The sequence below is a fragment of the Sceloporus undulatus genome, chromosome 2 (genome assembly GCF_019175285.1).
Source record: "Sceloporus undulatus isolate JIND9_A2432 ecotype Alabama chromosome 2, SceUnd_v1.1, whole genome shotgun sequence".
In the NCBI taxonomy this organism is placed as follows: Eukaryota; Metazoa; Chordata; class Lepidosauria; order Squamata; family Phrynosomatidae; genus Sceloporus; species Sceloporus undulatus.
Genome location: NC_056523.1, coordinates 42,141,501 through 42,168,757, shown reverse-complemented (window position 1 = coordinate 42,168,757; position 27,257 = coordinate 42,141,501). Strand labels below are relative to the sequence as shown.

General features: G+C 39.5%; 1 protein-coding gene across 1 annotated transcript in view; it reads right to left on the bottom strand.

Annotated features, from left to right (window-relative positions):
* Positions 1–27,257, bottom strand: part of LOC121922547 (contactin-4-like) — a 418,703-nt gene that overhangs the window by 358,849 nt on the left and 32,597 nt on the right. The window contains 1 exon segment of the mRNA XM_042452129.1: positions 16,102–16,242. Coding sequence (XP_042308063.1) covers positions 16,102–16,156 — 55 coding nt within the window. The 5' untranslated portion in view covers positions 16,157–16,242.

The following is a 27,257-nucleotide window of genomic DNA, read 5'->3' as shown; positions in this document are numbered from 1 at the left end:
AAATTAGTTGCTTCAGAGCTAGGTAGGAATGTTTCCCCTTTCCAAGGGCTTATTCGCCTACCCCATGCTGTTTCCAGACGGACCTTGGGAAATTGGCTTGGGTGGTGTCTAAATAGGTTGATTTGGCATGATTTGAAAGAAATTTGGATTTCAGTGAGCACCTAGGACACTGTTTGGGTGGAAGGGAAGTCTACGGAACCACCTCTTTGCGCCTTGGGACCTGGGAGGTGGAGAAAGAGATACTCCTTGGGACTACATGGAGGATAAACCCCTCCCCTTAACTCTTGAGCACTGGGAGAGGGACTTTCATGTTAGTCTTCCTGATGCAGGCCGGCCAACACATAACCCAGATTTTGGGTTACTGTTGGGGCTCAGGTGCTATCACCCAGGGAAGGCTGTGGAAGTGGTCTCAGAGATAGACCACCGGCTGCAGCTACTCACATCCTTGGCTATTTCCCCACCTGGTTTGCAATTCTGTTAAGAATTAATAAATAGGTCAAGTTAATAAATGTCCCTGTTTGAATCCACTATCCGTTGTCTTCTCTTGTTATTCCTGGGGTGGATGGGCAAACAAGCTTGCTCCATCTTCTACAGGACACCCCTTCCGATACTGAGAGGTGGCTATCACGACACCTCTCAGTCCTCTCCAATAGGACCCACAATTATTTTTGAGTTATGATGAAGTGTGTGTGTGTGTGGCCATTATGTGCAAAGAATCTCTTCTATTGCATTCTTTATGTCGCAACACTGTAGACGTCAGAATCTAGCACTCTTAATTGTTAATCTATAGTGTCTCTCCCAGGTCAACATCCATTAATTCTTTGAAATACACAGTTTTCTTCAAAATGGTGTTCCGAACTGTGAAGTCAAAGGCTTTCATGGCTGGCATCCATAGTTTTTTGTGGGTTTTTCGGGCTATGTGGCCATGTTCTTGCAGAGTTTCTTCCTGACGTTTCGCCAGCATGTGTGGCTGGCATCTTCAGAGAATGTTTGCCTGGAAAGGACTTGGCTATATATATTGTGTGATCTGGAAAGGCAGGAGTGATTTGCATGCATATTTGCATACCATGCAGCTGCGGACAAGTCTACATAGGGACCACCAAACGCAGTGTGCACACAAGAATCAAGGAACACAAGAGACACTGCAGACTGGGCCAGCCAGAAAAATCAGCAGTAGCAGAACATGCCACAAACCATCCTGGGCATAAAATACTGTTTGAAAACACCGAAGTTCTGGACCACGCCAACCACTACCATGTCAGGATGCACAGGGAAGCCATTGAAATCCACAAACACCTGGACAATTTCAATAGGGAAGAGGAAACCCTTAAAGTAAACAAGGTTTGGCTACCACTCCTGAAAGACAGCAAGATAAAGACTCAACAAATGCAAATGAGAACTCTCCCAGCAGACAATGAGCACCACCAAGCAGACATTAATCCTTTTGTGCAGACCCTCACACCCTGAGGCCTGCCATTAGCAACAAACAATATGCATGCAAATCACTCCTGCCTTTCCAGGTCACACAATATATATAGCCAAGACCTTTCCAGGCAAACATTCTCTGAAGATGCCAGCCGCAGATGCTGGCGAAATGTCAGGAAGAAACCCTGCTAGGACATGGCCACATAGCTCAAAAAACCCACAAAAAACTATGTGTTCAGAACTGATTGTTGGGAGACACTCTTCAATATATGCCAATATAAGCCCAGTTCCATATCATTAGCTGTTAACATGTACTGGCTTTCTCAGATCAATGTTTACAGTATAAATGATGGGAAGGATAAAACACAGTGGTAGAAAAAGAATTCAGTAATTAATGTTTTACATTTGTATAACATATTTCTTTTGCATAGTACAGTGTGCCTGTGTTGTATGCGGGTGCACTTTATGTGGACTTGAGTGTATGCACTCAAGCCACGGGGAGCATGTGGGGTGCAAGGGGTGGCACATCCCATTCAAATGAATGGGGCGCACGCTCATGGCACCCTGCATGCTCCCGCGCTGCTGCATCGCCACACACGACTCCCATTCAAATGAATGGGGCTTGAGCATAGGTGGAATTCGCCTTACGTGAGTGGTGGTGGTCCGGAACGTATCCCCCGTGTAAGGCAAGGGCCCACTGTATACACAAATGTGTACCATGCAAATTATGCTCCTTAGATTAGGGAGACTAGAATAAGCAATCCTACTCCCAAGCCTTCTTCAAAAAGTCAGCATACCCCAAATGACAGCTATGGATTGCTAAAAGATAAATTCAGATCTATTATTTCATGTTTTCTTCTCTAGCTACAAAATCATCCATGTTTTTGTTTGAATCTTCCAGCTATTTGCACAGTTATTGTTTTAGAAATAATTTACATGCCATAGAATGTCAGCATTCCTATTAACATGCTACTTTTCAGTGCTATTTCAGCACTAAATATAATAGTGTTGAAGTTTTTGTTACCTTTAACCCAATGCATGAGCTGTGAAATCAGCTGCTGACTCAAATGTATAAGGTTAACAGAAAGTTAACAACCTTTCACACATCAGTTCTGAAATCTCTTTTGGCAGACATTTAACTCTGCATCACCAAAGGGGGGAAAGTGAAGCTTCAGAATATTTTATGTGTATTGCAGTTATTTTAAAAGGAGCTTAGGAAGACAAACTACCACCTAACTCTGAAGATCACTTGATCAGACAAAAACAAAATAACAAGAAAAACAAAAACAAAGAAACCACAATTGAGTTTCTTGATACTAGTTCAATCAATGCAACTTAGAACAGGACCTGGATGTCAGCAAGGAATCTTTTTCACCAAGAGTCACATTTTCTTACAGTAACCATCCCTGAGACAAGGATCAATGTCAAAATTAGGTGAAACTAATCAACATTTATCCATCCATATATGTCTATATACCTCTTTCCCACTCATCACCAGTACCTTCCACACTTGTCAATCACCTATTCCTGTCATTAAAACCTTCCACCTTGCCACTGCTTGCTTTCTCATCCCATTCCATTCATCGTTTGTCATACACACACATTTCCTTCCCAGATACACATAGTGGATATATCACCGCCATCCTTTCCAATCTGTCTTCTCCCCTGATATCTCTCTCTATTTCACTCACAGAATCATAGAATTGGAAGAGACCACAAGGGACATCCAGTCCAGCCCCATTCTGCCATGCAGGAAATCTCAATCAAAGCATCCCCAACAGATGGCCATCCAGCCTCTGCTTAAAGACCTCCAAGGAAAGAGACTCCACTACACTCCAAGGGAGTGTGTTCCACTGTTGAACAGCCCTTACTGTCAGGAAGTTCCTCCTAATGTTATTATTATTATTATTAACCTTTATTTATTTGAGGTGGAATCTCTTTTCCTGTAGCTTGCATCCATTGTTCTGGGTCCTTGTCTCTGGAGCAGTAGTAGTTGTTGTTGTTCTTTCTATTTCTTTGCCATAGAACACAATGCACACCAATCTGATCAGTTTACGCACATTGTGAAAAAGACATTAAATGAAACACTAACAAATAGATGATCTCTCTTCTGGAGTTTCCATGCAGGTATGAAATAGTAGATGACAGAGGAAAAGCAAGGCAGAACTTTTGTTGTTGCTTTGTTGTTGTGTGCTTTCAAGTTGTTTCCAATTTATGGCAACCTTAAGGGAACTCTATAATGAGGTTTTGTAGTGCAGTGCTCAAACCACTGCACCTCACAGGCACAAAGGGATTCCACAGACCAATGCTCAAGGGTCTAAATAGGGATCTCTGAACATCACTTTATGAAACCAACTTGTGAGGAATGACCATGCCCCATTAAAATGATTCCAGCCAATTTACTTCATCCAGAAACTAATTCAGCTAAGATTCCATCAGATGATCTTGTTTAAATAAAGCAAAGTAGAGACTGCCCGGAATCATTAAACACAGTGAATATAAAGTAGCCCTTTTTATAAATCTCATAACAGCCACTTAATGCTGGATTGTATTTCTCTACCTTACAAAGAGGCATCTTCCATTTTGCTTGATCTCATCAAGGCTTCCTGCAGCTACTTGAATCCAGGCAAAAGTGCAGACATCATGTATGGAACTGGCTGATCTCAACCTACCAAGGAACTTGGCCACATCTTCAGAATGGACAAACCAAGACAAGACAAGTAACAACCAAATATTCATACTTAGGAGCTACTAAAATCATGGCATCTCAGTTGCAGCTAATAGGAGATCCTTTATCAAAACAAAATGTGTAGCAAAACAGTTGCAGTGGGTCAAAGAGTCTTCTTCCTCAACTCTTAATTGTATATGATGTAGCAAATCTTTCATTTGATACATCTCTGTTAGATAACTGTGGATGTAATGGCAATGGAAGATTACTCTTTTTTTGTAATTATTACTGTACCACACACTTTAAAATGGACTCTGGTATGTGTTACACTTGGGAGCCGCCTTGGGTCCCTTTCTGGGAGAAAGGTGGCATAGAAATTAAATAAATAAAATCATACTGGATTTGTCCAATGTTTTCTCTGATCACTCCTCCAGTCATTCCTTCTACCATCTCATTTCCCTAAACCTATTGGAAAAACATGAGCTCTAAATTCTTTAATCAGCAGCATAAGACTTTAAATTTATATCGGCATATTAAATGCCTTTCACCTATTATCACTTCATGTGATTCTTCCCAGTTTGGCCCATCAATGTCCCTGCACATTGAGCTGCACTGACTTCTCCTACAAGAGCTATAAGGTGGACAGCATAACAACTTCTCTGTAACTTGCCAGAAAGTAAACAGCACAGGAGGGGCTGGCAGCATAAATCATCTTCAAGGCTAACTTTCTTTCAACACAACAAGTTTTTATATACATTTGTTAAAATCTTCTTGAGTTTCTCCACTCAGCAACATAACAATATACATTCTTGTGTTCCTTTAAAATTGCTCCAAAGGATGACAGAGGCACTCTATATTTGTCATGCTGGCTTGTTTCTAGCACTCCTTGGCCCTGAATGTAGGTACAGAAATATTCACCTTGTGCAAGACCAGCAATGAACCATTTTCAACAGATTCTGAGAGTCCTTTATCTGTGTGTAATCTTTTAAATGCCTCATTTGTTTAAGCGTTTTTTTTTAAAGGCTTTTAAAGTAAGGTAATGGGTATGCTGAACAAACAGACAAAAAAGCTTACAGGTACTTTCAGCAGTAAGTTATAAACACAAGCGCATACAATATGGAATTGTGATAAAGAGCCAGCTGTAATACAAATTCCTCTTTTTAAGAAAATTGTTTCTAGACATTATTTATGCATTCAGTGCCATACTTCTGTATGACTACCTTTCATTCCAAGCACTGCAGGTGAAGGATTTTCTTTTTATTTCTTTTCCATAAAAGACTTTCAGAAAAGTGAAGCTGCACAATAAGTCATATTTCCAATCTTCACTCTTTTCTCCCACTCCTGCTAAAGCACTTGGTATCACCTCTCTATTCACTTCTCTTCTCACTCTTTAGTTTTCTGGCACCTCAGGCCCAGCACCCAAATACTCTTGTTTCAGCATGCCAGATGCTCAACTCCTCTTTTGAAATCCAACTGTACTTAGAAATAAAACATGAGAAGGAAGTGGACACATACCTGCACATACTCATTGTCTCTTAGACTTTCTTTCTAGTTCTTTCCAGGAGGTGAGAAAAAATATTCTTAATGCTTGCTAACTTCAAGGAAGACAGACTTCCCATCAGGGACCCGGGATCAGACTACATACTTTGGCATAACTCTTTAATAGCCCCAAGGCTAACTCATGTGTGGGGACTCCCAGTTATTATATTATGATTCATATCTACCACTGCAAGCAAGCAGGCTTTTGGCATACAACTACTTGTCAGCAGACAGTGACCAATGGACACGTTCTATGATTGTATACTCAGAAAAGAATGTCCAGGGACAGTTTATTCTGAAATAAGGATAACCCCTAAGCAGGGGAATGAAATGGGGATACTCATATTTTTAAAAACAAAATTATAATTTGATAATTTAGTGGGGAAGAAACCCAGTTGTGACACAGCTTCTCCAGGATGAGGCTTTCTAATCCATCTGATTCAAAATTATTAACTTTAACAAAGAGGAGGAGAATGAGAACTATAGTGTTGGAATATAGTTTAACCTTTGCCATCTCCCCAGTTATAGCCCTGATCGTGCAACTACCCCCACACCTACTATTTATGCTGTAGAAGAAAAAAAAAAACCAAGCAGGTAACCTTTGCATAGCAAGGATGCTGTCCAGGACAACATTAATATAACTGTGGGAAATCTCATTTACTTAATTTAAACACCTCTTTCATCTTTGTTGTTGTGTGCCTTCAAGTCATTTCTGACATATGGTGCCCCTGTCATGGTATTTTCTTGGCAAGATTTGTTTAGAATGGGCCTTTGCCTACCTCTGAGGATGAGAGCATTTCACCTGCCCATTGGAATTCCTTGACTGCAGAGAGATTTAAACCCTGGCCTCCAAAGTTGTAGCCCAATGCTCAAACCACTACACATGCTGGTTTTCAGGTTATTGTATTCCTTAACTTTCATTCAGGCCAAACAGGCCCATCCCGTATATGGTTCTAGGCAAGTTCTTAAAGGCACAGTAGCATTCCAATATATTTAACTGCAGTAAGATGTTGCATAGATTTTAAACATGATAAGGTATGTTTACATTTATATACATAGACAATTTGGGGGGGAATGTGAAGTGTGATATAGCAGTTCTAAAGAACATCTATTAAATCAATGTACATAACTTCTAAGACACTATAATGAGAACAATTTAATGTAGCAGCCCTTGTGCACAATTGAAATATGATTTAATGATTGTTATTTTCAAAACAACATGAAATAGGAATGCAAAGCACATAATGCTTCTTTTAAGAAACAAAGTCTTTCATAATTTTAAAACATAAAAGAAAAATGATGGTACTTCTCTATAGAAGATTTCTTGGCTTAGACACCTTAGATGTTTAATTAAGTTGGAAATCACCAAGTTCTATTCAGATGCTGACTGCTGGCTTGTTAATTAGTTGCCTCTTTCATTGATTAGCAACTTAAGCAGTACTCAGTTATAAATGGCTGTAATGCTTGCCTTGTTTCAGAGTCTAATTAATATGAAATAGACTGTTTAACAACTGGTGTCGCCAAATTATTTATGCTGCTAAATCTGTGTATTGTGTTGGTAATCAACAACAAAAGCACAGAATAAAAATAAGAATATCTAGCTGAAGCACTATGCTAATGAGTGGGTTTCACTGTCAGAATTTATAGCAAAACTTTTGAAAAGTTACCATAATTATAAAGACAGCATTCGCTGCCTCTGAACAGCTATTGTTTAATTTCAGAAGAAAGGATGCCACAATATTTAATGCACCCATTCATAAATTGCCATGAAGCAATGGACACAATTAACTGGACTTTTTCCACCGTTAACCCTATTGAGTGAACCAGGAGCTAGGCAAGGCAGACAGAATTGCAAAACTGTATTCTCCTCTAAAACCAAAAGTTGCACCACATCTAAGGCATTGCTTTTTATACACTATCATTACAGAAGTAATAAGCATGCTACTTGCCAGAAACCCTAGCAATGGAAATGTGCACACAGAATGTTCTTTTGGCAGAAGGAATGGGTTATTTCTAGCTATGTCCAATCCCCCTGCAGCCCTTTTCTGCCCTGAATGTTATCTGGACAGCAGAGAAAAAACTCAAGAATAGTATGAAAAGTAGTTTGGATGCTTGGTTTGGGAGTAATGTGGACCGCTGAAGGAAGGCTGAAGCAGCAAACACAGAGATGCCTGGAGAAGCCTCTACTAGAACTAGGAGAGCTCTTGTTTGTAGTAAAGCAAGTCTGGATCCAACCAGGGATGTAATTCTTCACTATGCGTCTTCTCAAAGAGAGTGATGTGTAATTTCAGCAATTTTCTTTCCAATGTGAGAAAATCTTCAAAAACCAGTTTCCAAATAATATTTGAAATTCAGGATTTTGTCCACATTGTTTTGCACAGAAAATAGCATTCTGTTTGCTGAAAATAATATTTCAGTTCAGAAATATTAATTCCTATGCAGAAAATGCTTATTTCTATACAAATCAACGATGTGTGTATTTTATGCAGAAAAAAAAAATCCCAATTACAACACTGTATGCTCAGGAAACAGCATTTTCTGTATGGAAAATAGTATCTCCACAGAGAAATATTAATCCACGTGCAGAAAATGCTGGTTTCTTTGCAAATCAACTATGTGCAAATTTTGCACATACAGTAAATCCCCAACTACACATGAGCTGTGCTGAAAACAGCATTTATAGTGTGGGCAAAAAAGATATACACCCTACTGATTGCAGGTGTGCATAAACCAAAATCACATCTTTTTCATGGTGTTCAAATACACGTTAAGAATGCCGCTTAATCCAATTTCCTTGTGTTCCCTTACTAATCAAGACTAGCACCACAATTATTTTGGCCCACCATTTCCTTGTTTTTGTGGGTGCCTCCATTTTCTCTATATGTGTGTGTGTGAGAGAGATACTGAATGTCTGTACTGTTTTAATGTCTTAATAAATGTTACATGCATATTGTATAAAACCAAATTTGGTGTCTCAGTGTCTGTCTCAGTCCTGCTTGGGTAGGTTCAGAAGGAAGGAGATTTCCACCATACGCTCTCAACATAAAAAGGTTGCCCTTACAAACTTGGGCATAACAATGGGGGCATCAAAATGTTGCGTTGTGCTTGCGACGTCACAAGTACACCATTTGTGCATTCGGGCATCGCAAGTGCGACGCAAAAAGAACCTGTTTTGTGGGTTCTTTTTCCACCGGCGGGAAGCCTCGCTGTTTGGCGGCTGAGGCTTCCTGCCAGCGGAAATGGAGGCAGCGGCAGACCTCCCTTTTTTGGGTGGTCTGTATTCCACCAATATTACTTTTTCTGATGCTTTTTATACTAAAAGACTAACATGACTACCTCTCTGGAAAATAGTCTTTCTTAGTATCCTTAGTATACAGGAAATAAGAGACTGCTTCTTGTCTCTAATAGTGTGTGATTCTGTAGTAGAAATATAGTTTAAGTTCATAATCTTTTAGCTTTGAAATGAACCTTACCAGCTCACAATGGTTGTCCTCAAATACATCATCTGAGCAGGATCTGAGGAGGAATTGCTGGACTTAGTCTGATCCAGTCTGTTCATTGTCACTTTTCTACAATGAATATGGGCTTTGTAGCCAGAGATTTTCGATAATGGGCTTAGATTGTGTAAAGCTTTTAGTCATTCATTATATCTACCATCTAGTAACATGATGGTAAACATGTTTGTAGCTTCATTGAATGTTTCTGTGGATTTTAAAATGGAAATTTTAATTTAAATAAATGATATAAATTGTGCTTTAACAATTTAGACAGTATATGTATCCAGTCATTCTGATTTAAGTTCCATAGAATGGATATGTGGATATGTATAGTATTGATGTGAGAGTGAAATCCGGTACATGCTTCTCTGATCATAAAACCAACTGGCTTTGTAAGGCCAGCTAACATGTATAGTATTTCACTATTCAAGTATTCTACGTTACTTTTCATGATGTAAAACAAACTTGTTTCCGTCCTCTCGAAATTGTATGGATATTGCATCTAAGCATGGAAATAATACTTTAAAATATTTGGAAAATGGTTGAAAAAGATGTTTTAGACTGATGAGAGACCCTGATGAGAAAAATCCTGAGCTGATGAGAATCTTCACAGTTCAGGCCTTATTGTGTGTAAAATTCACACACTTTTTTTTTGGCATATGAAACTGCATGGAAAATAACATTTCAACACAAATATTCATTCCTACACTATAAATGCTGTTTTCAGCACAACTCATGTGTAGTTGGGGATTTACTGTATGTGCATGCCCCAAGGACACCCCGACAGCAGCGGGGAGACAGAGAAAGGGGCCGCTCGGCCAGCGATACGCGATGCGAAAGGAGCTCCGTTTTGGAGCTCCTTTCAGTGCCGTTGAAAGGGCGCCACAAGTGCCCTTCAGCGGTGCCGGTACATAACGGTGGTGCCGTGCCATTTGGACGCAACACGGCCATTACGTCAAAATGGTGGCATCCATGTAGACAGGGTGCCACCATTTTGACGTACTGAGTATGTACTAGGGTTAGGGAGCATCTGAAAAGGATGCTCCCAGGCAACCCTAGCAAGTACTGAGTACGTGCTTTTTGGCCCATCTCTACAGGCCCAATGTCAATCTGTTTTCCTACTTATAGCAATAGAGCAATACACCTCCACCAGGCTTGAAGTGGGACAAATTCAAATGTTTAGTTAACAGATATATAACAGAATAAACAGGTTATAGTTGGCACCAGGGAATATTTCTATTTATTTTCTAAGTCCAGTCACACCGAATCCCCATTAACATCTTCTCTTATTTTGAAACATGAAAGCAATTAAAGTGAGGTCATATACTCCAGCTTTATTGCAGTACCAAATATTGAGTGCATTTTTATATTCTGTCTCTAGTTTTAAATAGAGATGTGTCAAATGACAGGATTAAAATTGGTTCCTTGAAAATTGAAAGACACAGTGATTAGAATTTTAAAAGGCATTTGAAGATGCTTTAATTTTTACACTTCACCTCCACAGAAACTGATTTAATAAGAAATAAAGGGAAAACCTCAAAAAGGAAGATGCTAGCTATTCTTAATATATCACACAACTCTGAAAGAAACAGCCTATTATTGTTTCTTGTAATTTAATTGAATTTAATTCACCCTGTGTTTCTGCAGAAAGGTCTCTTCTTGCATCTACATATAAAAAAGATACAGTAGTTGAATAACCATAAGGCAGGGGGCATAGTACAATGTTAAAAATCTTTAGTTAATACAGCAGTTTCTAGAGTCAAATCCTGGCATTAAAACTAGAAGTACTAGATGATGATGAATAGTTAGTGAATCAAAAGGGTGAGACCTTGGGGAGTAGACCTAGGTCTCAAACTTTAATTCTTAGTTGATGTCTCGTTTGCTTAAATTGATATTTCCTACTTTATTCTAGGTCTCTTTCATACTACAGAACTATTATACTTTGATATCATCTTAACTGTGATGGCTCCATTGCACGGAATCCTGGATATGTAGTTGTTGGGAATATTTGAATTCTCAGTGAAAGAGTACTAGTGCCTCACCAAACTATCAACTGTGTAGTCTGAGAGGGATCGATAATAAAACAGTACAGTAGTTGCATATCAGATAATATAAAATAATGTATTTTCTATGGCATGGGTGGAGAACATGTGGCTCTCTAGATGCTGTTGGAAAATAACTCCCATCACCCATCACCGGTATCTAGGCTGATTAGAACTGGTGGGAGTCACAGTCCAACAACATTTGAAAGGCCTCACCTATTCTCTGCAGCAACAATGAACTAACAAGGAATTGTATGGCATTTTAGGAATAGGGACTTAATTGTATGATGAATTTTGTTAGCCAGAATTTCTATGATTGATCTGAGGCTGTTCCTAATAGAAAAGTAATGCCACAATGAACAAATTTTTCTTGTTGGAATACAATAAATACTATGATTTGAGGAAGATATTAATATTCTGCCACTTTTGCATAAGATCCAGAATCAATCAGCATGGGTCACTTTCTATTAATGCTTCTTGTCAATGTCCGAAGCCACACTAGGAAAAAGAGGCATCCAGAACAGACTTTGCATGATATTAAGAAAGCAAATTAAGGTATGTGTGTGTGCGCATGCATGTGCACACTTATGGTTTTGTGTTGTACTTCTTGCTGTTATTCTTCCCTATTTCTATTTCCCTCTCCAGTTTCTACTTGGTGGATGAAACCAGAGTAGATTGCCTGGGAAAAAACAATATGCATTGTGCCCAGTGAGTCCTGGAAATATTAAGACAATACTACAGAGCTTGAAGCAATCTTTCTCCAAAATAGGAGACAGAGAGAGATATTGCATTGCCTGTTCTGTAACACTGTATAGAACAGTAAAGATCAGAGGGTGAGAAGGACTGAATCAGCTCCAAGTAAGAACATATTCACTGGCAGTCTATTAGTACAGGACTAGCCCCCCCTCCCCCGCCTACACCGGTTTTTATGATGAATGTCGTCTGGCATTTGCTGTTTTTGAAGGATGCTGAAGCCAGAAGCCAATCCCTTCACCTCATCCTCAACCTACTCGCCAGGGTTCCCCACCATTACTCTTCTTCCTTCAGTGCCTGAGCTTAAATCTATCTATTTAGTAACTCACCCTGAACAATTTCCCATCTCACCTCCCTGAACTGAAACCAATCATAGACTATACATTACGCTTGCAGCTGTCATATTTCTCCCTGCTGGTGTGATAACTGTCCTTCTTTTGTTCCATGTCTGCCCTGTCCTGTCTTGTCACTTTTTTGTGACAAGACTTGGCTACATTATGTGTATGGTTCCCAACATATTGGAATACCACTTACACCTGGCAGACTTGAACAATGAAAGACAAGTGTGCTAGTTGGGGGATCAATAAATGAATTATTAAAATAATGATTGGGGGTTGGTATTTCTTAAAGGAATTTCCTTGGCATATACTTAAAGACTAAGGGGCTGAAGAGACCGCCCCTAAGAGGCAGCTCTGAACCACCCCTGGAAGACCTGGGTTGGGGACGTGGCAGCCACATGACACCCTCCAACCCAGCAGGTCCACGGCGCAAAAAGAAGCCGCAAAAAGTGGCTTCTTTTTGTGCCACGAAAAGGGGGGTGCCACAGCTACCACCATAGTGGCTCTTCTATGGCTCTTTGGCGCAGCGCATTTACATGCTGCTCCAAAGACGCGACGTGATACCACCCTCTATGTGGTGCAGTGGAGTGCGTGGCGTGATGCTGGCATAATGCCAGCATGAGGGCAGGCATCAATCACACCAGTGTGTCTTGCCAGACTGTTGAGGGCCTAAGTTATACTAAATTTCTCATCAGGTCTCAATGATGGCTGAAACAAGTAATCCAACTAGAAGAAGGGCTCTCTGTGTTTGCTGAGAGGAATAACTGTTTTCAGGGCTTGTCTGTATAAGTACAAGGGCTGGGGTCTATAAGACTGTAATTGTACCTGCTGGTTTTAAGTTTGAAAAGACCAAATATGCAGAAGAATCAAGGAAAACCATTACTTCATTTAATTTCATTCACCACTTAGAGTTCCAATCCTGTACCTACATATCTTTGAAATAAGCAGCAAAATTTCCTCTAAAGGCAGCTCAGAAAGTGGTTTGTGAGTAAGGAAATCACATTTTGGATTCAGGGTGGCAAGTAAGGAACTTCAGCTGAATAATGCAAAGATTCCCCCTATCCATCCCCAGATCAGTAGAGACACACTTGAAAACAATAAATAAAGGTTATGTGATGCACTTTGGAGGTAAACATATGCATAAACATGTTTCAAAGAAAATGTGTGTGAGAGCAAGATGCTGTGTAGAAACATATGGGATAAATAAAACAGAAAACACACTTTATCACACTTCATCATTGTTGTAAAGTGCCGAGATGGGAGGAACATGCAAGACAGTGAAATTCACCTGCACAAGACTACTTGATTAGAGAGAAAGAAGAGAAAAAGTAACAGGACAGTTTTTAGATAGAAGCTAGATTCCAAAGGATACAATAAAATTTGTAGTTTAATTAATATAGTAGAATAAAAGTATTAAAAACAGTCATATTTAAAAATTTTATCATATATTTCAGTTTCCATCTTTCAGTGGTGTTCATTGGATGGACATGAAATATTACAGCGTGTCATGAACTTCTCCTGCCACTCTTCTGTTTACACTTTTCCACCATCCATTGTGATTAAAGCAGCAAGAATGGCAATGACAACAACAACAAAAAATATTACGTTAGATCCTGTGCTGCTAACAAACTTTATCACATATGGTCACACTAAACATAAACACAAAACATATCCAGTCTACTTGCTTATATGATACTGGATGCCCCAGTTTTCAGGGGGCAGGGAAATAATAAAAGGTATTTTTATAGAGCCTAATGAGAACTGAGGCTACTTTATGGACAAAAAACATTGACTGACAAGAATGAGGAATGAAAAACAGTGACTCCTGGAAAAGGACACTTGAAGTAAGCAGCAAATGCTACAGCTATTTTACGGGGAAAGTGACTGCTCAGTTGGAAGCTCATGCCCTTGTCTCATTTATAAATACGCAGACCACTCATTCTCATAGCTCTTGAAGTTTCTGTTCAAGAGAACCACTAAATTTCTTATATTGTAATAAGGTACAGATAGCCCCTTCATCTACAAATAAGAAAATGAAGGGTTGGCTGACATTTGCATTCTTGGATGCCTAGAGCCAGAAACTGAAAAATCTGCATGCCAAAACATAATAGTCTATTCTATTTTAAAATTAAGTATGATGATAAATGCCAACTCTTGGGATGGTATGAGAATAAAAGAGCCCACAATCCACAAAATAAAAGTTAAATAAACAACAACAACAGCAGCAACAACAACAACAACTTTTAAAAGGATGAAGATAACCCTAGGAATGCCAATAAGTAAAGAATTCTGTTAACAGAAGAATGCTGCCAGACACTGCATTGGAAAATGGCTTTCCTCTCTTACATCTTGTAAGGTATCAGCTCAGCCCCTTTGCAAATATGCTCCACAGTGCTTTGGTGTGATTCAGCTAGCAAATTTTGAGCAATTTATGAAACTTTAACACACTTTGAAAAATCTAAATTACAAAATCGCCATATATAACATGTTTTTTCTGTTGTGTGCCTTCAAATCATTTATAATTTATGATGATCCTAAAGCGAGGGTTTTCTGGGGCTGGGAGTTTGATTCACCCAAAATGAACCAGTGGCTTTTCATGACTGTGTGGGGAATTGAATGCTGGTCTCCACAGTCATAATCCAACATGCAGACTATTATTCCATGCTGGATCTACACCTGATGCACTAGAAAAATATATACTCCCCTGTATCTAGACATTAATCCCAGCTAGACAGCACTCACTGAATGAGTGAAACTTGGCAAGCTGATACTTACATAAGCCCCATTGAATCAACAGGCATACTCTAGATTTAACTTCGTACAGTGGTACCTCGGGATACGAAATACCCAGGTTACGAAATTTTCGGGATACGAAAAAATCCCATAGGGAATTATTGTTTCGGGTTACGAATGTTTTTTCGGGTTACGAAAAAACTTTTGGTGCTTTTTTCGGCTTTTTCGCACGGAATCGCGGCTTTTCCCCATTAGCGCCTATGGCAATTCGGCTTACGAAGGCTTTTCGGGTTACGAAAGCGGCCGCGTTACGAATTAATTTCGTAACCCGAGGCACCACTGTACATCCAATGTAACCTAACTGGTACAGCGGCATCACTATTATTTATGTCAAGCATTCAATTTGTAGCTGTATCACTTCCTGGTGGAGGGCACCTACCAGTTCGAAAGAGGTTTTAATTGGGCATGGAATTCTTAGTGAGGGGAAAAAATGGATCTTTGTTAACAAACTGTTTGTGAATTTAAATGTGCAGAATACAATGATGTAAAGTAACTTAAATGTAGCTGTGAAAAAGGTGCAGAAAATATTACAGAAGGAAGATAAAAACTTGCTCTGGCAAGAGTTGAGAGAGATGGATTCTATGATCTACTTGATTTTTAACTGGAACTTTGATATGCACCAGCCAGAGCCTGATGCAAAAGACTTATATTTAAGAAATTCTACTCCAGGCAATAGCTTTAAACAGCAGGACCAAAAAATACAACAGGGGGAAAAAGTACTTCTGGTTACCCAATTCTTTCTTCAGTTTGACACTATGAATTTAACAGGATCATCCTATCCTTGCTAAACAACTGGAAGTCAGGAATCCAACTGATCTAATACAAACTGCTGAGGGATCTCTCAAATACAGTCAACCCTCTCCCTCATTCACCCCTGGTCTATTCAAGTCTCTTGGTTAAGTGCAGGTCAAGAAGCACAACTTAATTTGGTGCTGTGTCATTGGCATATGAAATGCTGTGTCCTTTTAGATTAATGTGTAACATTACAGTGGCATTTAAAAATCACAAATAAAGGGGGAACAAAAAGTTTAAAAATGACACTTTACCTGCAAGGCACAACATGAACGATTGCAGCACAAGCAGTTCCCATAGCAACCTCATTTTCAGTTCCTGAGGTCAAAGGAGGCCGGAGTCCAATATGTAGCGATTAGAATGCTGCTTCTTTTAAGTTATATCCAATCTTCAATCTATAGAGATACAAAGAGAAATATTACAATGAGATTTAGGATGCCAGATCGTTACTGACTTTAAGATTCTCTGCCTCTCCACAAGAGCTAAGGAAATTTATACATAAAAAAGGGGAGGATGCCATAACTATTGAGTCACTTAGAAATGGTGAAGAAACCATACTGCCTTTGAAATAATAATTTGATTTTTAAGAGTTTGTATTTTAGTATCATCTGGGTGGTGATGGTGGTGGTAAAGGAAACTTTCTATGGGAATGGCTTGCTATCCACTGGGGCTTGGTTCCAGGACCCCCACAGATATCAAATTTTGTGGATGCTCCTGACCCATTATATACAGTGACATAGTAAATGGTGTCATATTACTCTCATTCTCATATTATTCATGCATCCAATAATTGGTACATAGTTAATTGTATATATATTTAAAAAAAACAACCTTTGAGGACTGACATCACTAGGTGTTTCTCATCCCTTACATTCTCCTTTGCTAACACTGAATTTACGTCCTTTGCAACAAGTGAAATGTTGCAAGAAGTGAAATGGTAACAAGGGTAGCCTAGAGATCCCTGTGGAGATGATAAATGCTGTTTTGTATACAAAGTCAGGGCGAGCCATTAGAGAATAGCAAGAGATCCCTTTTCTTTCTTTCTTTTTTTTGCCCAGGGAGCTAGGACACAGGCTCACTGCTCATGACCATCCAGCAAGAGAGATGGTCTAAGATTAATTGCTATTCTGTAATGCTCATCTCCTCCATGACAGTGTGTTGTCTTCCTGGTAGACTTCTGGGGCAGCTGAGGGGAGGGGGGCAACAGTCAGGAAGATGGCAAACCACTTAAACTCTTTTAGCCATTTGACCAGAAGTAATTCATTTTCAGCAAAGCATGAGTCCCTTCTGTACGTACGTATTAAAGCAAGTTCCCTGATGCTCAGGATTGATAAGGAAGCATGCAACTGTGGCATTTTCTTTAGTGTATTTATCCTAGCTAAATCAATATGAACATCCATAATTCAGTATACATATTAAGTTATATATCCCCACTTTATGCAATTTTAGGGAAACTGTTATTACAGTCCGTAACACTGTGTATGTTTGGGTGGAAAGAGGGTATAGAAACATCCTAATCTCTTTTAAAGTATCCACATGAGGCAGTTTTTAAGATTAAAAATAAATAATGCCATCTAATCATATGTTCTCATCATTTATTAATTTTTCTGATGTCTAGTGCTTAAGGAACCTTCATGTTTACAAGAAAACTGCCTGCCTAATAGAAAATGAAATGGCACCATTAGATGTCCCAGCCTGTTTTTATAACTTAAATTTGCTCAAATTCTAAAAGTCAGGCTTAATGTGTTCAGAAGACTTAAAAACGCTTGTCTTCTGATTTGCTGACACTACCTCAAGAGAACAACTGAACCAATATTTTGGCATGCATGAGGATTAGGATAACTAGATAAACAGAAAAGTGCTGATGAATGGAACTCAGTAACCCTTTAAACTGAATGATTACAACATCCATTATTTATTGCATAATGAACATGTCACTGGCTATTCTAGGCTATATGCATGGTTCAGCATGTCTCCTTTACAATACAAAAAATGTCCAACAATGCACCAGCAACATTTTCAAATCAAACAGGCATGAGACTGGAGTTAATAAAAGATAAGATAAGATAAGATAAGATAAGATGCAGGTAAAGAGGAAGGGAGCAGCATCATGACTGTAAGTGGAGAAACTAACATTTTTACCCATTATAATAAATGAATTTCCTTCTCTACAATGAGAGGTCTCTGCAGGAGATTTTCATTAGCATAATGGAGGGGGTTCAGTTTCCCCACTCTCCCTACCATTCTGCTGCTGCTCAAGTCACATAGTTGCCATTTACGTCTTTAAAATGTGTATATTTTATGCTTTCACGCATCACATTTCACTTGCCACTTAAATAGGGTAACACAGCAAGTTGAGCTTAGAATCAGTGCAGTGTGGCCTTCCTACAGCAGGGAGTTCTAAGCTCATATTAAGTGAATTTTACCCCATCTGTCTTAGAATGTGAAGATGATACCACTTCAGAAGTCATGTAGTAGTTTTACACACACCCTAGGTGTCATACCAGGATAAAGGAACTGACATTCACAAGCAGGTGCCTTAACTCATCTGCTTGGAATGATATCACAGCTTTAAACTTTGCAGAATATAGGTCCTTGGCTTGGGCTCATCTTATACTATATATGCTCACAAAATGATTTTTTGGACATAGAACTCACAGAATCATAGAACTTATGAATCTGGAGAGAAAACAGCCATTAGAAGATGGAGCACTCTCTTAGTTGAATGAGCCTTTTTCTCTACACTTTTCTCCTGAGAATGAGACCTTGAATTAAATATCTCCACAATCAAAGCCTCCACTGACATGCCATAAATGGTAGAGTTGCAAAACTACTTTGTTGGGGATATAGTAGTGAAGCTGTCTAAAAGGTAGGTAAGCGAATGAATAGGATAGCTGCAGCAAAACCAATTACATTTTGTTACTCCAAAGTGATTCTCCCTTGCCACTCAGAGATGGGTAAGAAATTAATTCTGTTCCAATTTCAATCCTAACTTACCAAATTCTCATTTCCAGAGCATAAATATAAACTGAAACACATCCCAGCTATGACCTTTGAACTTTTCTGTTGTGATGCAGTTCATATATAGCATAGAGAATATCTTTTTGTGCAGCAGAGGTTGCAGCTTCCAAGGGATGCGATACATCAAATTCCCAATCTTGCATGTCCTCTGAAATCATGTAGGAAAGAGGAATCTTTATTCTAAGCTTCGAAAATCCTCAGGTAGGGAAAACGGACAATAGTAGCTACTGAATGGGCTTCAGTGGTACAGAGGTAAGCAGCTTCAGCACACATACCATGGTAAGAACATGGTAAGTAGCCTAGATCCAGCTTTTCACATCAGTTCTCATAAGTGGTTTTCCTGGACAATTTCCTGAGCCGCTGAATCAATGGAACTTACATAAAGGCTGATTTATCAAGTTCCCAGTGACTTAATGAGTCTGCTGTATTGGTACCTAACAACTGGATTTAAGACATAAAAGTAATGCTACATGCACTGGTTTCAACACAAAACCTTCCCCTTACTTTCAGTGGAAATAAATGTATAATAACCCATCCACTCTGTTTTACTGAAAAGCTTAGCAATTTCTTAAATTGAAAATTAAGAATGTTTTGTGAAATTCTTCCCATAAAATGAAGCCACTTGCACTTGACTCTGAACTTCTTCATACTGTAGGCTTCAAAGTGATTATGGGCCTATTCAAATTGAAGAATTATAACACTATGATTCCACTTTAACTGCAAGCACTGCATCCTATGGAAATCTGGGCTTTTGTTTGTTGAGGCACTACAGCAATCTGGCTAAAAATTCTAAATTTTGTTGTTGTTGTTATTCACCCTCGAGTCAATCTCGATCCATGGCAACCCTATACATGAGACTCCCCAAGCTCCACTGCTCTGCTCAGGTCCTGCAAATTCATACCCATGACCTCCTTAATAGAGTCCATCCATCTAGCATATGGCTTTCCTCTCTTTCTGCTTCCTTCCACCTTCCCTAGCATTATTGATTTTTTTTCCAGTGAGTTGTGCCTCCTCATGATGTTGCCAAAGTACAACAGTCTCGGTCTTGACATCTTGGTCTCCAGAGAGATTTCTGCTTTGATCCATTTGGACTCATTTGTTTGACTTCTTGGCTGTCCATGGTAACCTCAGCACTCTTCTCCAGCACCACATCTCAAATGAATTAATTCTCTTCCTATCAGCTTCTTAACTGTCCAGCTCTCACATCCATACAGAGTAATAGGGAATACAATGGCTTGTATAATTCTAACTTTCATGCTCAGTTGTATGTGTTTACATTTTAGGATATTTTCTAGTTCTCTCATAGCTGGCCTCCCCATTCTTAGTCTTCGTATGGTTTCTTGACTGCACTCCCCACTCTGATCAATATTTGATCCCAGATATGAAAATTCTTTTACTATTTCTATTTCCGCATTGTCTAGGTTGAATTTGTGAAAATTTTCTGTGGGCATTATTTTTATTTTCCTTTATGTTCAACAATAGGTCTGCCTTTGCACTTTCCTCTTTGATATTCCTTAGTAGTTCCAAGTCTGTGATGTTTTTAGCTAGTAGTGTGGTGTCATCTGTTATCTTAGGTTGTTGATATTCCTTTCTCCTATTTTCAGCCCTCCTTCCTCTGTGTCCATATAATATGTTCTGCATACAAGTTGAACAGATACATTGAGAGGATGCAGCCTTGTCTGACCCCTTTGCCAATTGGGAACCATTCTGTTTCAATGATTTCTGTCCTGACAGTGGCCTTCTGTCCTGAGTAAAGATTCCTCACTAGGACTAACAAATGTGTTGCCACTCCCATTTCTTTAAGGGCGTTCCATAGTCTTTCATGAGCTATGTAGTCAACGGTCTTGCTATAGTCTATAAAGACATGCTGATCTTCTTTTGGAATTCTTTGGTGAACTCCATTAACCACCGTATGTTTGCAATGTGGCCCCTAGTGCCTCTTCCTTTCCTGAATCCTGCTTGCACCTCTGGGATTTCTCTCTCCATGTATGGTTGGAGTCTATGTTGCAGAATTTTCAGCATGATTTGCTTGCATGAGAGATTAGAGCTATGGTCCTATAGTCACTGCAGTCTTTTGTATCTCCTTTTTTGTGGATGGGGATGTATATTGATGGTTTCCAATTTGTTGGCCACTGTTTTTTTCCATATCTGTTGACATATGTTGGTTAGCACTGGTGTTGATTCTGTTAATGTGGATAAAAGCAATTCAATTGGAATATCATCTGTTCCTGGTGTTTTATGTTTTCCTATTTCTCTAACTGCAGCTTCCAGTTTGGGATTCATCCTCATACGACTCTTCGATCCATATGTCCTTCATTTTGTTATCCCTTTTATATAACTTTTCTGTGGCCCGTTCTGCACGGGTCTTTGCACCGCCCCCATCACGTGCTAGGGGTTGGCCGAGGACCTAGCATCCATACCGGCCTCACCCCTAGCAAGTGACGGGGGCATAAAAATAGCGGCGCCCTATACACATGGGTGTGGCCATTTTTACATGCCGGACGCTTAGCGTACGCACGTCCCCCTTGCCTTGCGACGTCACAAGTGCGCCATTTGTGCACTCGTGCATCGCAAGCATGGCGCGAAAAGAAGCCGCTTTTTGCGGCTTCTTTTTCCGCCGCTGGGAAGCCTTCCCGTTTGGAGGCTGCAGCTTCCTGACGGCGGAAATGGAGGCGGCGGCAGACAGCCGCTTTCAGGCGGTCTGTAACGTGCCTGTGTGCTGCATCCAGCATCTTCTTATTCTTTCCTAATCTTGAATTATGTTGTTTTTATTGTCATAGAGTGTACTGGTCCTTGGTTTGAATTTCCCTTTGATTTCCCAGATCTTTTGGAATAACCCTCTTGTTCTTCCATTTTTGTTGTTATCCTCTATCTCTCTGCATTGATTATTGTAGTGTTTGTCTTTATCTATTCGCACCATTTGTTGAACTGTAGCATTTATAATTCTGAGTTTGTTCCTGTCTTCCTTTTGTTTTTCTTCTCTTCTTTCTTTTACTGCTTGTAGCATTTTATCTGGCATGCATGATTTCTTCTCTTTCTTTTTGACTACTGTAAGTGTCTTGTCTGCATTCATCTTTTATTATGTCCCTGGCTTCTGACCATAGTTCTTCTGGTTCCCAGTCTATTGTGCTACTTAGTTCAAATCTGTCCCTTATATTGACAATAAATTCTGTTGAAATATTGTTTACATTAAATTTTGTACATTGACTGATTTTGTTCTTAAGTTTGACTCTTATTTTTGAAATACGTAATTTGTGGTCTGCGCCACTCAGCGCCCAGTCTAGTCCTGGCCACCAACATGGTGCTTCTCCATCTTTTGCTTCCAATTATATAATCTATTTGGTTTTTGTGTTGTCCATCTGGTGATGTTAATGTGTATAACCTTCACTTTGGCTGTATGAAGAAGGGGTTTGCAATGAATAGATTGCTGACTTCATAGAAATCTATCAGATGCTCACCTGCTTCATTTCTTTTGCCTAATCCAAATCTGCCTACTGTTTTTGATTCCTCTTTGCTTCCAACTTTGGTGTTCCAGTCAACTATGATCAACTTAACATCCTGTGTTAGTGTGTTGTCAATTTCTTCCCGGACTCCTTTGTCTCACTCTCACTATTTCTTCTTCTTTCGCATCTGTAGTTGGTGCATATACATTACTTGAATTATGTTAATATTGGTGCTATCCAGACCAGCGTTTTGCAGATGCTCCCTAACCCTAGCATGTACCTGTGGTGTGATAAGGGCGGCGCACTGTATACATGGGCGCCGCCATTATGACATCATGGCTGCGCTGCAGCCAAACAGCGCGGCATGGGCATGACGTGCTCACACCGCTGCAGGGCGCTTGTGGTGCCCTTTCAGTGGCTGCAGAAGGAGCTCCGAAACGGAGCTCATTTTCACCGCGTGTATCGCTGGCACAGTCTTTATATGGGACACCCCTGGGGCACCCCTTTCCAGGCCGCAGGGAAATGGCATTTTGCCGCTTCCCTGAGGTCTGGAGAAGCGGCAGATTGGGGCCCCTGGGGCTGCCGCTGTGGATGCCCAGGCCCCAATCTGGCAGGGAAAGGAGCGGGTGCAGGCCGTCTCAAAGGGGCAGTCTGTATCCCGCCATTAATAGCTTTTTCATGGAGCCTTATTGAGATGATTCGGTCTGATTTGGCATTATAGTCTTTTATTGCTTTTGCCACATCTTTCCTTATTATTATTGCCACCCTGTTCCTTCACATATTCTCATTCCCTGAGTAAAACACTCCGTAGTTTTCTGAGTCAAAGTAGCCTTTCCTGTCCATTTTAGCTTGCTTACTTCCAGTAATGGTATGTTAATGTGTTTCATTTCCATTTTTACTATGTTCATCTTCCCTTGGCTCATGCTTCTCACATTCCATGTTCCTATTATATGTGTTGTGCTGGTCTAGATAGGTTTTGGATTTTTGAGTGGATCGTCTGCTTGCCTCATCATCTTTGGGGGGGTGGGATTATGCCTTTGGCTCCTCTAACAATTCTAAACATCCTTTGTTAAATTGTAAATCCAATGATTCTGTAGAACATTGCCATAGCAGTTAAAAGGAAAGCATTGTTTTATAATTGCATAGTGGAAAAGGGCCATATAATGGGGAAAACTGTATGTAATTGTCTGTAATGGGAAACAACACAGAACACAGCATCAATAGTTTACTCTTTATTAAAATTCACTAGTAAGGAGTGTCTGAAATCAACTTGCCATCCTGCCCATTCATTTACACTTCAAATGGAGAAATCCAACACATTTCTATTGTTCAGTTTCTTTGTTTTGAAGGAGAGATTTTATCAGGCTTTTTTTTTGTTTGATAGAAGAGGGCTAAAATATATAGAATTTAATACATGACATTCTGCCCTTCTTCTAATGTCTGTGAATTATAAACAAACACAGCACACTATCTAGCTGAAGAGGCTATACAAAGTACTAAACACAAGATAAAAAAATATATAATTCCTAAAAAGAAAATCTGTATAGTTACAAGTAACTTGAAAAGATGAAGAATGACCTAAATACAATTTGAATCTCATGCTTTCCCCACTGAAAAGACCTCGTATTTATGCTGATGTTTTTCTAACCATACTTTTGGCGATTCAACTGAGCTGTAGCAAATTGTTTTGAAAGGCACCTTTGTCAGTAATTGGATTTTGATCGAGAAAGTTGACAATATAAGAACTTTAGGTATGATAAGGCAAAGAAAGAAGTGGCACGGGCATAGTTGCAAAAGCATTTAGGGACCTTCTTTCAATGGTTCTCTGCAAATGATATACAGACTCTGTGGGTTTTTGGAAATCTTTGGACAACAAACTGTTAAGCCTATATGTTACTTTGACAACTAAGCAATACTGATTTTTTTTAAAAAGCAACAACCCTGCAACAATTCCATTTTTCTCCATTCAAAATGAAAACAAAGCAGTCTGTCATGAAGATCTTTGTGTATATAGTCCCATAACTTGTATTGTCAGTGTTTTCTAGCATCCCATAAAGTATGTTTTGCAAAGTGACTGGGAGTCATATCTACAAAACTGGAAACAAGAAGAGGTTTCTTAGCAGTTCCCTCACGTTTGGTTTTTCTTCTTCTTCTGCCCACTGGTGTACTACAATGTGCCAACTGTGTTAAATGCCAAAATAAATCATCATTAATGAAGTATGTTGTGCATGTCAGAGAACAGGTTTTTTAATCATTTAAATTAAAAAAAACCTAAAGATGCAAAAACAACTAAAAAAACCCTCTGTGCAACTGTTTTTTTTTTTTTAAACAAAGCCAGTGTTATTTTGCATGGTTCCTTGCGGGGGGAAACTCTTAAATTATGTCTAATATTAAACTTTATTGCCTGACTCTTATTGTTAGCTCCATCTAGAGCATTCATTGGATAAAGAGATGCTGAAGGGGTATTCAGCCTCTTTGATTTCCCCCCACATTTTGTCATGTTATAATCTGGAAATGAAATGGATTTAATTGTCATGGTTACCACTTAAGGCACACAAGATGCACAGTGAAGGTGCAAAATATATATTTTTTATTATGGCACTAAAATTAAGTAAACAAACAAAACTGGCAGTTGTGGGCTTTGTAAATATTCATTCCCTCTTGTTGTGATGTCACTAAATCAGCTCTGGTACAATCCGCTGTCCACAAAAGATACCTTAGTGAATGAGTGGGTAGTTTTATACATTTCTAGTCTCATGTGATCTCATCCATTTTTGGAAGGTCGCACAGTTTGCTGGAGACCACAACAACCAGCATAATGAAGGCCACGGAAGTAATAATAACAAATCCAGGCAAAAGTACTGTAGAAGCACTAACTAATATAAACATCCCAAGGAGTACCATTATATATCCATGATTAAACTGGAAAGAATATGGTTTAATAATGATTGTACCTAGAGAAAGTGATCCACCAAAAGCTCAGTCACCTAGTAAGCATGGCTTTAGTCAGAGAAGCAATCAAGAGGCCACTCACAACTCTGATGCAACTGGAGAGACCTGCAGCTCACATAGGAGAAACCACCCATTGGGCAAATACCACCCGGACACTCCATAAAGCTCCATTTTATGGAAGAGTGGTAAAAAGAAAGCAATGACTGAAATAAGCCCACAACAAAAACTATTTGGAATTAGGAAAAAAAAGGTATACGTGTGTGTTGGCGGGAGGGCAGAAAACAGTTAGAGAACAGTCCTTTGGGCCTTGCTTTAAAACTAATGAGGTTTTCTGGAGTTGCTGTCCAAAAAATAACTTTCCCAAGCTCTGCCTTCTACTTCCTCTCTGTGGAGACTTTATTTATCTACCAGGCACCTATTGCCTCTTTAGGTCCCAGAAACCCCAGCCAACTGCCTGGAATTCTGAGAGCTGAAGTCCAAAACACCCGGAGAACCAAAGTTTGGGAATGACTGGACCAGAGCAAGGAGAACTACCCACAGCATTCCATTCTTCTCGGCCAGAGAGGTCACCTGCATGGTGGTCCACAGGCAATGCTCCCTGCCCTGGATGCCTGTATGGGTTACCTCCTACCCCTTTCTGTTGCCATTTTGAGAGGAAGCATACAGGAACATTGAGGTATTTGGGGAATGTATGGGTTGCTTGCGGAGGTTAATAGTATGACGGTTTTCAGGCAAAAAAAAAAAAAATCAGAAAAAATATTTTTAAAATTTTAAAAAAGGGGGGGGGGGGGGGGGGGGACGCTAGCAGGCTTTGGGGTCTGGTATAAGCCACAAAATTGGAGTCAAGGCACTGCCCATAACCCATCCTTTGCTCATTCCTGCTCTAAGAAATGCTCTAGTTGGATGTTGTAGAGACAGAATTAACAAAATGAACAGAACATCAACACTGAAGAGGAGATGGATGCTCACAGGAATGGAGATTTTCTGGGCAAATTTCCTCCACACACACACACACATCTTGAAGCTGACTGGAACTTTTTTTTTTCTCCCTGCCTTTTTCCTGTTACAGTAGCCTTAGTAAAACTGCAATAAAATAGCAGTACCAAAGTGCTGCAATGACATTCATTTACCTTTTTAAAGTCTTAATGAGGCAAAGAAGATCAGGGAGCTCTTAACTCACTCTTAATTACTCCAAATAGCATGATAATATAAGTAATGACAGAGTTATTAGCTCAGGTCAATGAAGTTCACAGTTCCATCATGGTACCACATGAACAAGGCTTGCACTTTTTAGTTTACATACAAGCAACCCTATCCCAAATCCTGCCATACACTTGACATCACTTACAAAGCACGCTGGTCCTCTTAGAACCAATAAATACAAACTATGTCCAGTGATTGTTCAGCTTCTGATCTTGAACAGCAAGGCAAGCATTGATGGTGCCCTCTAGAGAGACCCTCTGCACTGCCCTAGTGGGACCTCCAGAAAAAATTACCATCCTCTCTCACCTTCTCCCTGCCCAATAAACTCCCCACCGCCACCATTTTCTTTTCCTCAGAATGCCAGTGAGCCTTGGGACAAAAAAGATAAAATGAAGATGACTATCAATGGCGGCTCCATCACATAGTATTCTATTCCAAATGATCTCAAAATTATTTAAAGCTTTCGTCATTTCTTTGCTACAATTAAATCCTACTTTTTCTTGAAGAAGCCCAAAGCTCTTTGTAAGAAAATTGCAAGGAAAATTAGGTTGAGAAAAAGCAAGTGGCCCAACATCACTTAGTGAGCTTCAAAACTAAGGCCTTGTCTCCATTGCAGAAATATATAAAATGAGTGATCTTTGAGACAACATAAAGATTAAAAAATTTACTGCAGAAAACATTTCTATGGACTATAGCCTACTTCCTCAGCACAAAAGTTTATGCTGAACTATATTTGTTTTGTTTTGTTTTATTTTGTTTTTTTAGGTATCTTAATCCTCTTTTTTTTCCCC